At 48.1% G+C, this 12,845-nt stretch overlaps 1 protein-coding gene across 1 annotated transcript; it reads left to right on the top strand.

Moving 5' to 3' along the window:
• The first annotated feature begins 209 nt into the window (after positions 1 to 209).
• Positions 210 to 9,835, top strand: LOC143784142 (uncharacterized). Its single transcript, XM_077272012.1, has 9 exons — positions 210 to 274; positions 992 to 1,265; positions 3,003 to 3,248; positions 4,957 to 4,991; positions 5,253 to 5,306; positions 5,568 to 5,621; positions 7,723 to 7,776; positions 8,948 to 9,000; positions 9,702 to 9,835. The coding sequence occupies exons 1-9, from the start codon at positions 272 to 274 to the stop codon at positions 9,718 to 9,720; spliced, it is 792 nt and encodes a 263-aa protein (XP_077128127.1). The 5' UTR covers positions 210 to 271; the 3' UTR covers positions 9,721 to 9,835.
• The last annotated feature ends 3,010 nt before the right edge of the window (positions 9,836 to 12,845 follow it).

The following is a 12,845-nucleotide window of genomic DNA, read 5'->3' as shown; positions in this document are numbered from 1 at the left end:
AGGCTGCGAGCAGAGGACAGAGAGGAGGCCAAGAGTGGAGGGCAGAGGAGGTGAGGGGAGGCCCTGGAGCAGAGGGCAAAGGAAAAGAGAGGACAATGGGGAGGAGAGCAGAGAAGAATGGATGAAGCAGAAGAGAGAGGGGCAGGGAGAGGAGATGAGAAGAGACAGCAGGGTGGGTGGAGAGGGGGCCGAGGTGAGAGAGGGCAGAACAGAGGAGCAGAGAAGAAGGAAGTATCGGAGAGAGGAGCAGAAGACAGAGGGGGCAGATAAGATGGTCAGATGAGAAAGGGCAACAGGAGGGAGGTATAGAGAGAAAAGTGATGAGAAGAATTATGGGGACAGAGTAGAAGGTGTAGAGCAGAGGGGCAGATGACAGAGACAGAGGAGCGAGGGGTAGAAAACTGGATTTCAGAGAGGAAAAGGTAAAGGTTTGAGGGGTAGATTAAAGCGGAACAGGGTAAATTGGACAGAAGAGAAAGAGGTCAAAGTTGAGTTGCAAGCAGAAGTGGGGCAGAGGAGTGGGCAGAAGAAATAGGAGAAGGGGAGAGGGCCATTAATAAGACAGCTGACTAAGGAGGGCAGAGAATGGGACAGAGGATAAGAGTAAAGGAGAGAGGGTCAGAGGAGAGAGGGTCAGAGAAGAAAGGGTCCAAAGAGAGGGGGTAGAGTGGAGAGAGAGCAGAGGAGACAAGGTAAGATCAAGAGGCGTGCAGTAGAGAGAGCAACAAAGGCGAGGTGTTTTTTTTATTATTTTTCCTTTGGAAAGCATTCACATACAGCAATTGGAGAGGTACAGAGTAGAGAGAGGGCTGAAGGCAAAATGAATAATCAATGGGGAGAGGGGGTTTGAGGACAGGTGGGCAGATGAGAGGTGGCAGAGGAGAATGAGGGCTCTCCTAAGAATGAGGGCTTAGGAGAGAGTGGTAGAGGAGAGGTGGACAGAGGAAAGAGCGGACAGAGGAGAAATGTTTTATTTTACTTTGTTCTCTAGGACACGTCAATGATGCAGCGAGTCGTCGGGATCTTCTCCCGGGAGGGTGACAGCAGCTTCAGTTTCCTCAGAGATGCCCTGTTGGCAGAGGACTCAGTCAGGAAGGTGCGGAGCTTCACTATCACCAATGATGGCCTCTGCAAGTTCAGTGAGGAGGTTTCCCGCTGTGACTGTGCCATCTTGTATCACTCGAAGAATCGCGGCAGACTGAACATTACCAACGTTACCGACTCACTGTACGATGAGGAAATCACTGATTTGTCCATAAAATTAGGTAAGAAAATCAGCGACAACCCCCTAACTCTCCCTCAATCAGCAACATTTCCCCAAGAGGGAGATTCCTTGCAGGTAGGGTCAGAGAGAGAGAATCCATAAATGAAGGGTCAGAGTGGGAGATTCTTTACATGAGGGGTCAGAGCGGGAGACTCCATACATGAGGGGTCAGAGCAGGAGAATCTCCACATGAAGGGTCATAGCGGGAGTTTCCCTACATTAGGGGTCAGAGCGGAAGATTCCCTACATGAGGGGTCAGAGAAGGAGATTCTCCACATGAGGGGTCAGAGCAGGAGAATCTCCAGATGAAGGGTCAGAGTGGGAGATTCCATACAAGAGGGATCAGAGCAGGAGATTCTCCACATGAAGGGTCAGAGCAGGAGATTCTCCACATGAAGGGTCATAGCGGGAGTTTCCCTACATGAGAGGTTTAAGTGGAAGAATTTCCACATGAAGGGTCAGAGCGTGAGATTCCCTACATGAGGGGTGAGAGCGGGAGAATCTCCACATGAAAGGTCAGAGAGTGAGATTCCCTACATGAGGGGTCAGAGCGGGAGAATCTCCACATGAAGGGTCAGAGCGTGAGATTCCCTACATGAGGGGTCAGAGCGGGAGAATCTCCACATGAGGGGTCATAGCGGGAGATTCCCTACATGAGGGGTCAGAGCGGGAGAACCTCCACATGAAGGGTCAGAGTGGGAGATTCCGTGTATGAGGGGTCAGAGCGGGAGAGTCTACACATGAGGGGTCAGAGCAGGAGTTTCTCCATAAACGAAATCAGATCGGGAGATTCTCCACTTGAGGAGTCAGAGCAGGAGATTCCCTACATGAAGGGTCAGAGCAGGAGATTCTCCACATGAGGGGTCAGAGCAGGAGATTTCCTACATGAAGGGTCAGATCGGGAGATTCTCCACTTGAGGAGTCAGAGCAGGAGATTCCCCACATGAAGGGTCAGAGCAGGAGAATCTCCACATGAAGGGTCAGAGTGGGAGATTCCGTGTATGAGGGGTCAGAGCGGGAGAGTCTACACATGAGGGGTCAGAGCAGGAGTTTCTCCATATACGAAATCAGATCGGGAGATTCTCCATTTGAGGAGTCAGAGCAGGAGATTCCCTACATGAAGGGTCAGAGCAGGAGATTCTCCACATGAAGGGTCAGAGCAGGAGAGTCTCCACATGAAGGGTCAGAACGCGAGATTCCCTACATGAAGGGTCAGAGCAGGAGATTCTCCACATGAGGGGTCAGAGCAGAAGATTTCCTACATGAAGGGTCAGATCGGGAGATTCTCCACTTGAGGAGTCAGAGCAGGAGATTCTCCACATGAGGGGTCAGAGCAGGAGATTTCCTACATGAAGGGTCAGATCGGGAGATTCTCCACTTGAGGAGTCAGAGCAGGAGATTCCCCACATGAAGGGTCAGAGCAGGAGAATCTCCACATGAAGGGTCATAGCGGGAGTTTCCCTACATGAAGGGTCAGAGCGGGAGATTATCCATATGAGGGGTCAGAGTGGGAGATTCCCTACATGAAGGATCAGAGCAGGAGATTTCCTACATGATGGGTCAGAGCTGGAGATTCCCTGATCTTTGACATTTGTCTCCCTTCAATCGTAGTAGCTATGTCACTATTCCATCTTACGGGGAGTTGGTTTGAACCCCACAACCCAAACCAAGCGTCTCTTCCCCATAGAAACCCAGTCCAGACAACTTTGTCGTTGTAAAACTTGCCTCATTTCTATAGGAAAGGACAACGTGATTGTGGTGGCCGACGACCTGGACAGCAGCTCTTCAGAGATCAGAACGAAGATTCTCCAGGGTCAGCCTCTCATTGGACAAATGGCCACTGGCTTTTTCCTCATAAGTAGAGAAGATAAAAATTCACCAGAACGTTTACAAGAAAAACTCCAGAAAATAACATCTTGCATCTCCAGAAAAGGTGTCTCCCTCTCCCATATTCCATCAGGAAGTCCCAGCACAAGCTCAGAGGGTAATAACTGGGTGCATGTGTCTCCATGTCTCTGAAGCCATGACATCCTCAGCAGTGCCTGGTAGAATCTGTGCTGCCTCTGCTATCTGATTCCTCTGAGGGAACCATGGTTAAAGCTCCAGGAGGTTCCCTCTATCTGGTCTGATGGAGGAGGAAGAGATCAGTGACCTCCTATCAGGCAGTGGTAGTGGAGTCATGTCTGGCTGTTATTAATTTGTGGATATACAAAAAATACAGATAATTACAATGACGTGTATCCACTGAACATTATAAACCTAAAAATATGATACACAACCAATATGTATGGAAAAATATATAACATTTATTAACAAAATACTTAAATCAAAATATCTTCATCTCATGACTAATAAACACAAAGAGGAAAAGCCATCAGGTGGCAAAAAGGTACAAGGTTCCACAAAAGGATATGGATCATTAAATACACTCAGCCGAAGAAGCACATACCAAGTGCTGGACCCGCACAGAGCCGTTTCGCCTTGGCTGTGACGAGGTGGACTCAGCACTTGGGTGTGTGCTTCTTCGACACCATATTAGTTCCTTGTCTGCACAATGACACTCTGATATGCACTGGCTCGTTAGTGCTTTAGTAGTAATACTGTCACCTTGTATATTTTCTACTGCTATTGATCCACTTTCTCTCGTCCATCCTATTGGATTTAATCTAATATTGCGCTGCGTTCACTTTCTCCTCCGCAGTGGAAGTTTACTTAAACTCTTTTATTCATTGCTATAGATGTCTTGTTATTGAGTTTCCATCGGAATCTATACGTGCACTAATGATTTATTTTTGTACAGCAACACATTTGTATGTATTAATATTTTGTTAATTAATAGCCTCGTCATACCTAACTCGCAGTGTTTTGTGAAGATGTATAAATTGATCAACAATCATTGGTGGACTTTGCGATACACAGAATGCTAGTATTATTTATCCATCAATTTATACTATATATTCTTTATAATAATAGATCATTGTTTCTGTGTATTTGTCTAAGTTATTCTACTGAGTATTTAAGGCTAGGTTCACATTGCGTTAGTGGGTGATCGCTAACGGACAGCGTTGCACGGCGAAAATGTCGCAATTAACGCCGTGCAACGGGTCCGTTAGCGCGCCCATTGACAGCAATGTAAATTTCGCCTGTAGCGCATCACTAGCGCGTGCCTTTTTCGGCTCGCGCTAGCGATGTGCTGTTCTTTTGTAGCGCGCCTCGGACGCTGCTTGCAGCGTCCGCGGCGCGCCCGAGGTCCGTTCCCCGCTCTCGCAGATCGGGGATCTGCGAGAGCGGGGACGTTAGCGCGACCCCTAAATGCGGCCCCTACAAAAACATTGCGTTAGCGCAATCCGCAAGCGCTAGCGCTAAACGGATTGCCCTAACGCAATGTGAATCTAGCCTACTAATCCATATCCTTTTGTGGAACCCTGTACCTTCTTGCCACCTGGTGGCTTTTCCTTTTTGGGTTTATTAGTCATGTGATGTAGATATTTTGATTTAATTATTTTGATAATAAATGTTATATATTTTTTCCATACATATCGGTTGTGTATCATATTTTTAGGTTTCTAATAAGTTATTAATTTGTGGTCAGATACTCCTCTCAGGACAATTGGAGCCTAGTGGTTCTCGAGGACTGTCATGGTGGAGATGTCTCCTGTGTCACCAGTCTCATTTATGTTTCTTACCTACAGCTTCAAAGAAAAGTGGGAAGAACCAGAGCGTCCCAGTAAGTAGTCCTCCCCGATGATGGTCTATAATTGTGTCCACCCTCTTCTCACCTCTCAGTCTTTGGGGCTGATGTCTATAGAGCAGCTTTTTGGCTCCTTCTCATCATTCACACCGGAGGGCGCTCTCTAGACCATTCTCCGGTCAGACCAGCATGCTTTGCTCCCTCGCGGCTCCTGTACAGTTTGTACTTTCTGCAGTTGTAACATTGATGGGTTTCTGCAATGTGAAGCGTTGAGACTCATCTTGTGTTTGTCTTTAGACGGTGATGGACCTCGTGCAGCTGGCCTTCTATGTCCCGGGACAGGTTGTCGCGGTGCGTAATAAGGAAACATATAGCATAGCGGGGACTTCTAGTTACTACACCAACAACCCCCCATGTGCAATAAAAGTCCAAGGCTTCGTTTGGTAAAATCCGACAACAAACCCGTCCACCGAACTACAGCCATGCCGGGACCTTCCACGGCTCATCAGCGTTCAGTATTTGGAGGCCGTGACCTGGGCGGCCATTATTACTGCGTTTGTGGAATGTAAAGCTGATTTTATCTGACAGCAGATGTGGTTTGTGTCATTACAGGTGGTGATGTCAGTCATTCTGTGTTTCTACAATACGGTCATCTTCTGGGTCATGGTAAGTAATAGACGTCACGTGCTTTACTCCAGAAGAGCATCCCCATTCCAGCAAAAAAAAAAGACAGAGGGACGCAGTCAACAGAATAAGTGTTCTATGTTTGTAAAATCCTGCACCAAACCTCAATTTTACAAGGACTTGTGCTCCATCCATCTCTGGAATAGGAGAATCCTCTCTAGAGCCCTGCAGGACCTTTCACACACTGATATCACCATTTATCAGATCCTAATTTTTCCGTATTGTACGGTCTCATCCAAGTAATTTACAACATGACAACCCAATCTGTCGCAGGCTTTATAACAAATCACTATAGAGCCCCTTGTTACTGACTTGGAAGTGGATGAAGATTTCAGCTTCCCTGATATGCTTTTGTCAGAACCTGCCGCCCTTGATGTGGCAGCTGTGGTCAGATCTCCCGTGCCACCCTTGATGTGGCAGCTGTGGTCAGATCTCCTGTGCCACCCTTGATGTGGGAGGGGTGGTCAGATCTCCCGTGCCACCCTTGATGTGGCAGCTGTGGTCAGATCTCCTGTGCCACCCTTGATGTGGGAGCGGTGGTCAGATCTCCTGTGCCACCCTTGATGTGGCAGCTGTGGTCAGATCTCGTGTACCGCCCTTGATGTGGGGGCGGTGGTCAGATCTCCCGTGCCGCCCTTGATGTGGGAGTGGTGGTCAGATCTCCCGTGCCACCCTTGATGTGGGGGCGGTGGTCAGATCTCCCGTGCCGCCCTTGATGTGGGAGTGGTGGTCAGATCTCCCGTGCCGCCCTTGATGTGGGGGCGGTGGTCAGATCTCCCGTGCCGCCCTTGATGTGGGAGTGGTGGTCAGATCTCCCGTGCCACCCTTGATGTGAGAGCGGTGGTCAGATCACGTGTACCGCCCTTGATGTGGGGGCGGTGGTCAGATCTCCCATGCCGCCCTTGATAAGGGAGCGGTGGTCAGATCTCCCGTGCCGCCCTTGATGTGGGGGCGGTGGTCAGATCTCCCGTGCCGCCCTTGATGTGGGAGTGGTGGTCAGATCTCCCGTGCTGCCCTTGATGTGGGAGTGGTGGTCAGATCTCCCGTGCCGCCCTTGATGTGGGAGTGGTGGTCAGATCTCCCGTGCCGCCCTTGATGTGGGGGCGGTGGTCAGATCTCCCGTGCCGCCCTTGATGTGGGAGTGGTGGTCAGATCTCCCGTGCCGCCCTTGATGTGGGAGTGGTGGTCAGATCTCCCGTGCCGCCCTTGATGTGGGAGTGGTGGTCAGATCTCCCGTGCCGCCCTTGATGTGGGAGTGGTGGTCAGATCTCGTGTACCGCCCTTAATGTGGGGGCGGTGGTCAGATCTCCCGTGCCGCCCTTGATGTGGGAGTGGTGGTCAGATCTCCCGTGCCACCCTTGATGTGGGGGCGGTGGTCAGATCTCCCATGCCGCCCTTGATGTGGGAGTGGTGGTCAGATCTCCCGTGCCGCTCTTGATGTGGGAGTGGTGGTCAGATCTCCCGTGCCGCCCTTGATAAGGGAGTGGTGGTCAGATCTCCCGTGCCGCCTTTGATGTGGGAGTGGTGGTCAGATCTCCCGTGCCGCCCTTGATGTGGGGGCGGTGGTCAGATCTCCCGTGCCGCCCTTGATGTGGGAGTGGTGGTCAGATCTCCCGTGCCGCCCTTGATGTGGGAGTGGTGGTCAGATCTCCCGTGCCGCCCTTGATGTGGGAGTGGTGGTCAGATCTCCCGTGCCGCCTTTGATGTGGGAGTGGTGGTCAGATCTCCCGTGCCGCCCTTGATGTGGGAGTGGTGGTCAGATCTCCCGTGCCGCCCTTGATGTGGGAGTGGTGGTCAGATCTCCCGTGCCGCCCTTAATGTGGGGGCGGTGGTCAGATCTCCCGTGCCGCCCTTGATGTGGGAGTGGTGGTCAGATCTCCCGTGCCGCCCTTGATGTGGGAGTGGTGGTCAGATCTCCCGTGCCGCCTTTGATGTGGGAGTGGTGGTCTGATCTCTGTGCCGCTTCGGGGAAGTTTAATGTTTTTCTCTCTCATTTATATAATCATCGATGTTCAGGATATTTTATATTATCGGGTTTTGGACTTTTTATCTGAATCCAGAGCTGATTTTATGTTTTCTTTAGATGCCGGTGGGAGTAATTTATCTCATCTATAAGGAGTCGATCCAGGGTGTCATGGTAAGAAGCTTCCTGGGAGATAGGGGTGATACTTTCCCTAATACCACGTTCACCACTGACCATCCATCACATCTCATGCTTTAGGCCACGTGCACATGTTCAGTATTTTTCGCGTTTTTTCGCTATAAAAACGTGATAAAAACGCTACCATATGCCTCCTATTATTTACAGTGTATTCCGCATTTCTTGTGCAAATGTTGCATTTTTTTCCGCGAAAAAATCGCATCGCAGAAAAAAAAGCAACATGTTCATTAAAAATGCGGAATTGCGGGGATTCCACACACCTAGGAGTGCATTGATCTGCTTACTTCCCGCACGGGGCTGTGCACACCATGCGGGAAGTAAGCAGATTATGTGCGGTTGGTACCCAGGGTGGAGGAGAGGAGACTCTCCTCCACGGACTGGGCACCATATAATTGGTAAAAAAAAAGAATTAAAATAAAAAATAGTCATATACTCACCCTCTGATGGCCCCCGGAGTCTTCCCGACTCTCAGCGCTGCATGCTCTCTCTTCGGTTCCTATAGATGCTCTGTGTGAAGGACCTGCGATGACGTTGCGGTCTTGTGATTGGTCGCGAGACCGCTCACGTGACCGTAACGTCACCGAAGGTCCTGCACACACACACCATCTATAGGAACGGACGCCGGTAAGGAGATCGGCTGTCTGCAGAGGGTGAGTATAACCATTTTTTTACATTTTCTTAATTATTTTTAAACATTCTATCTTTTACTATTGATGCTGCATATAGTAAAAAGTTGGTCACACTTGTCAAACAGTATGTTTGTGTGACCAACCTGTCAGTCAGTTTAGCATTCTGCAAGCTAATTTCGCTTGCAAAATACTAAAAAAAACCGCGAAAAAAACGGGAAAAAAAACCGCAAAAAAAAAAATGCGGTTTTCTTGCAGAAAATTTCTGGTTTTCTTCAGGAAATTTCTGCAAGAAATCCTGACGTGTGCACATACCTTACAGCCTGTTCTTATCAGTCACACTAGGGGGTCCCTTACTATCTTTGCTTGGACCCCCGGGCCCCTGTACGGTGATCTCTCATTGTTCGCTATGGCAGGTGCCTCATATTTGAGGAGCAGTATATTGCACATCGTCCCCTGACTCCAGCATTCATAGATTCACACTGTAACAATTATTACATGGATTCTACGTCTTCCCTTAGATGGTGCGGAGATTCCTCCTGAACGTCCATGATGCAATAACCAGAACCCCACGGTACGTGGTAACACTTTCCAATTTCTGAATGATGGTGAGAGTTGTGCTTATTGCAATATTCAGGGAAGCTGCTCTCCAATCTCCGCTCCTCACCCATTATCACTTTTACTGGTGAAGATAAATATCAGAGGATGAAAATTATTGTTATTATTCATTGTTATAGCACCATTTATTCCATGGGACTCTACATGTGAAAAAAGGGGCATACATAGACAAGTACAATAAACATGAGCAATACAAGGCACACACAAGTACAGGAGGAGAGAGGACCCTGCCCGCGAGGGCTCACAGTCTACAGGGGGTGGGTGAGAATACAGGAGGAGAGAGGACCCTGCCCGCGAGGGCTCACAGTCTACAGGGGGTGGGTGAGGACACACTAGGAGAGGGAAGATGATATATGAGACCAGCAGATGTCGCAGTATAACTCTCACCAATAGATGGCACTGTAATGCTCTCCACTGGACCTGGATGACTGTTCTGTGTGCTGCTCCTCTAGAGTGCACCGTGTGGTCGGAGGTAGTACTACACCGTAGAAATTAACATATGGTCTCTTGGTTCATGTTGTCCGTTTCCTTCACTAGTTCTACATAAAAAGTAGCATTCCTATTGATTTCTTATATGCATCGTTCAGGTTAATGTACAGCAGCTCTGGACCCCAATGTCCATATGATTAATATTAAAGAGATTGTCTGTACCTGCAGGACCTCAAGTAAACCATGAGAACAAGAGCCAGGACCCGGCCACCATCTCCAATCAGTGACATTGGCTGCAGAGCAACAAAACTTTACAACTTGTGTCTTCTGTCTTGTGTTCAATAAATATTCTGCGAAAAAACCCAGAACAGAGATAATTATTGTGGGGGGGGGGGGGGGGTGTCTGACCATAGCGGGGGTCCCAGACACGAAATATCAGGAGGAGCTACAACAGTACGCACAGAAGCCCAAGAGATAAGTGGGCCACTTCTGCCTCCAGAGCTCCGTAATCACAGTCTCACAGCTCAGCAATCACAGCCTCCCGGCTCCGCAGGAGCTGTGCTACTAGGCAAAGAAGAAAGGGGGCACCACTGACACTTGCCCTGCGCAGCCTCAAGCTCCTTAGCATCACTACACAGGCTCTTTCACCACATGCGGTAATCATGTTCCTATCCCTGTGTTACCTGGAGAGTGACCCTGACTTCTGCGTTTGGCGGCAGGAACATTAGTCCTGCCCTAATGTAAAGACATAAAGAGAAACAGACAAGCATAAAAGAAACAGTAATCACTCAATATGGTTCCAGACTACAGGAAGGGGAAGGAAAAGGTTTGGCAAATCAAATAGGAGGTACAGTAATGGAAGGCACCAGACAAACATCCAAACCTCCATCTCCAGAGACAATTCCTAGACGACTTCTCTTCCTCAGCTCACACCTCCAGCTCCAAATCAGGTCATAGCAAGCTAGCAGTGGAAACTACTCAAGCTAAGAGGTGACCATTTATACCAGAGGGGAGTGGAGAACTCAGAACAGCTGAGATCACTCAGGGCAGAGAGCTCTAGGAGACAAACAGAACTGTTTAACTCTTGCAACCACATAGCAAGTGAAATATGTACAGTTAACTGGAAGACAAAGCAGATCCAACAAGTGCAGGTGCACGTGTAGTCAAACCCTGCAATATTTAGACCGTCTCTGTTATGGTATCCCTGCCATCCTCAGTCTCACGTCTTCAGTGGTAGAACGCTGCCTGTTGTAGTCTGTGGGGCTCTTCACATGTCCGTGGTTTTACTTATCAGAGTCATGGATGAAAAATAGCAACATTCAAGTCTACGGGTTCCTGGAAATCCTGGCCAGTACACGGATAGATCGGAGTCCAGTGTGTGCCACCTGTGATAAACATCGTAATCTATGGGAGGAGCTGCAACCTTTGCGGCCGTACAGAGGCCCAGGAGGTCAGGGGGCCACATCCAGCTCCAGAACCGGTGGAGTTGGGCACTGTGAGGCGCTCTTCCACTGCAGTGGCCCCTTAAACTGTTCCTGCACAGGGGCCACTCCTGTCTCAGTTGCGCCAATCAATGATGACACTTGTACTGTGTTTTTTGCGTACGTGAATAAACATGGATGTCTGAATGAGGCTTAATACAGAGCTGTTCTAGAAAGTCAGAAATGGTGGGAGGATCCATGAAAGGATCATGTGCTCGGGCAATCAGTGGCTTCTCATCACAGAGACACTGTGATTAAATGAAGAACCTCAGCATCTTGTATGCCAAAAACATCGTGCAAGGGAATCTCAGTCATGTTCTCAACCAAGGCGTGTCCAACAGAAATATCCAATCCGTTTTCTTGATTCCAGGCGGCATGGTTATAAGAACCATTGGTCGAAAATCACAGGATCACTCACACCACCAAACGGTTTACTCTCGGAACTCATGCGCACCCTGACCTAACATTAGTCAAAGTCCTGTTTCAGGGTGTTTGCTCCTCATTAGTGCAATGCTGGAAATCCAAGTTTATTGAATAAGAGGCTTTTGACATGAGATTTTAGGAGGAACATCTCTTCTTGTGGAGAGCACTAAGCCAGAGTAAGGAGACTTCAAGGCCATGGAATGCTCTTCTGGAAAATTAAATATGCAAATAGCCTCTTCAGAAGGAGGAAGGCGTGATCTCTGGTGCCACCTATTGGATGTAACAGTCCTATATGTCACTATTGATGCTATGACTCGGGATCAAAGACAAGCAAGACTTCCTACTTGCAGACTCTTGTTTAAGGGTGTTTTCCCCACTTCAGTGCAAAGCATGAGGTCTGATGTGGATGTATAAAAGAGAATGTTTCTCTTAGTGAAGAGTGAAAGACGGGCCTCAAAACACCACAAAAACGTGGAGCTTTCACTCCAAAACATCAGCAAAAAGACTTCGTGTGATCAGACAAGAAGTAAAATCACAAGGAGCGTTTCTTTTTCGGATTGATTTTCGGAGCCTTGTGATTGGTCCGTGCACTGTTTGGAGCAGATTCCATCAGGAGCGGCTGCATAGAACTGACAGGCACGTTCTTTTTCCCCAAAAACATTGTTCAAAACCTGGAAAAACTAAAAAACCTAAATATATGAACAGAAAAGTGGTTTTGCAATAGAAAGGAATAGGCAGAGCATTTCATATGTCTTTGAAGTGACTTTTTGGGTGTTTTCGAAGCTCCACGACACGGACGCCTCCAACAACTCTGAGCACACACCCTAACGCTGTGTTCACATGCAGCATTTTTGCTGCAGTTTTTTCTGCACTAACACCTGCTCTCTTTTACAATAATAAGGTGCATTCTAAACACCCATTTTGCGGCGTTTTTGTTGCGGATTGTGATTATTAGAAAAAAAGGAAGAGTGAACCACCCAACGGTAGATCGATAAAGTTATAAATCTTTATTTGTACAATAATTAAAAACAACAAATAAAAAGAGAACGTTTCTACAGAGAATAAGTGTGACGTCCACGGTGCAGTCATGTAAATGTAATAATTCAGCTCCCAAGTTCCATGAGACCCTCCACATTCTGGGGCAGAGACAGTAACTATCAGGCAGGACATCGTCATCATTTCTATGACGGCCTCGCGCCTCTGGGTCCGGAATTATCCAATAGTATGAAACGCCGATAAGTTAGGATAGCACCACCCGGTGAGAGGAAAGAGAATTACACCCATATTTATAAAACGCTGGTGAAGCAGAGAGTGATAAAATGTAACTGACTCTGTTGGAATAAGTTTAAATGCAACAACTCCATTCCTGTTGTAGTCTGCATTGAATGTCTATGAGTGTTCATTTGTCAGCTATGCTGTGATTGTTAAAGTTTGTAAAAAAAAAAAAAAGGTCAGAGGACACTCACTG

This window comes from Ranitomeya variabilis, chromosome 7 (assembly GCF_051348905.1).
Source record: "Ranitomeya variabilis isolate aRanVar5 chromosome 7, aRanVar5.hap1, whole genome shotgun sequence".
Lineage (NCBI taxonomy): Eukaryota > Metazoa > Chordata > Amphibia > Anura > Dendrobatidae > Ranitomeya > Ranitomeya variabilis.
Note: the sequence above shows the minus strand (reverse complement) of the source record. Positions and strands in the feature narration are given on the sequence as shown.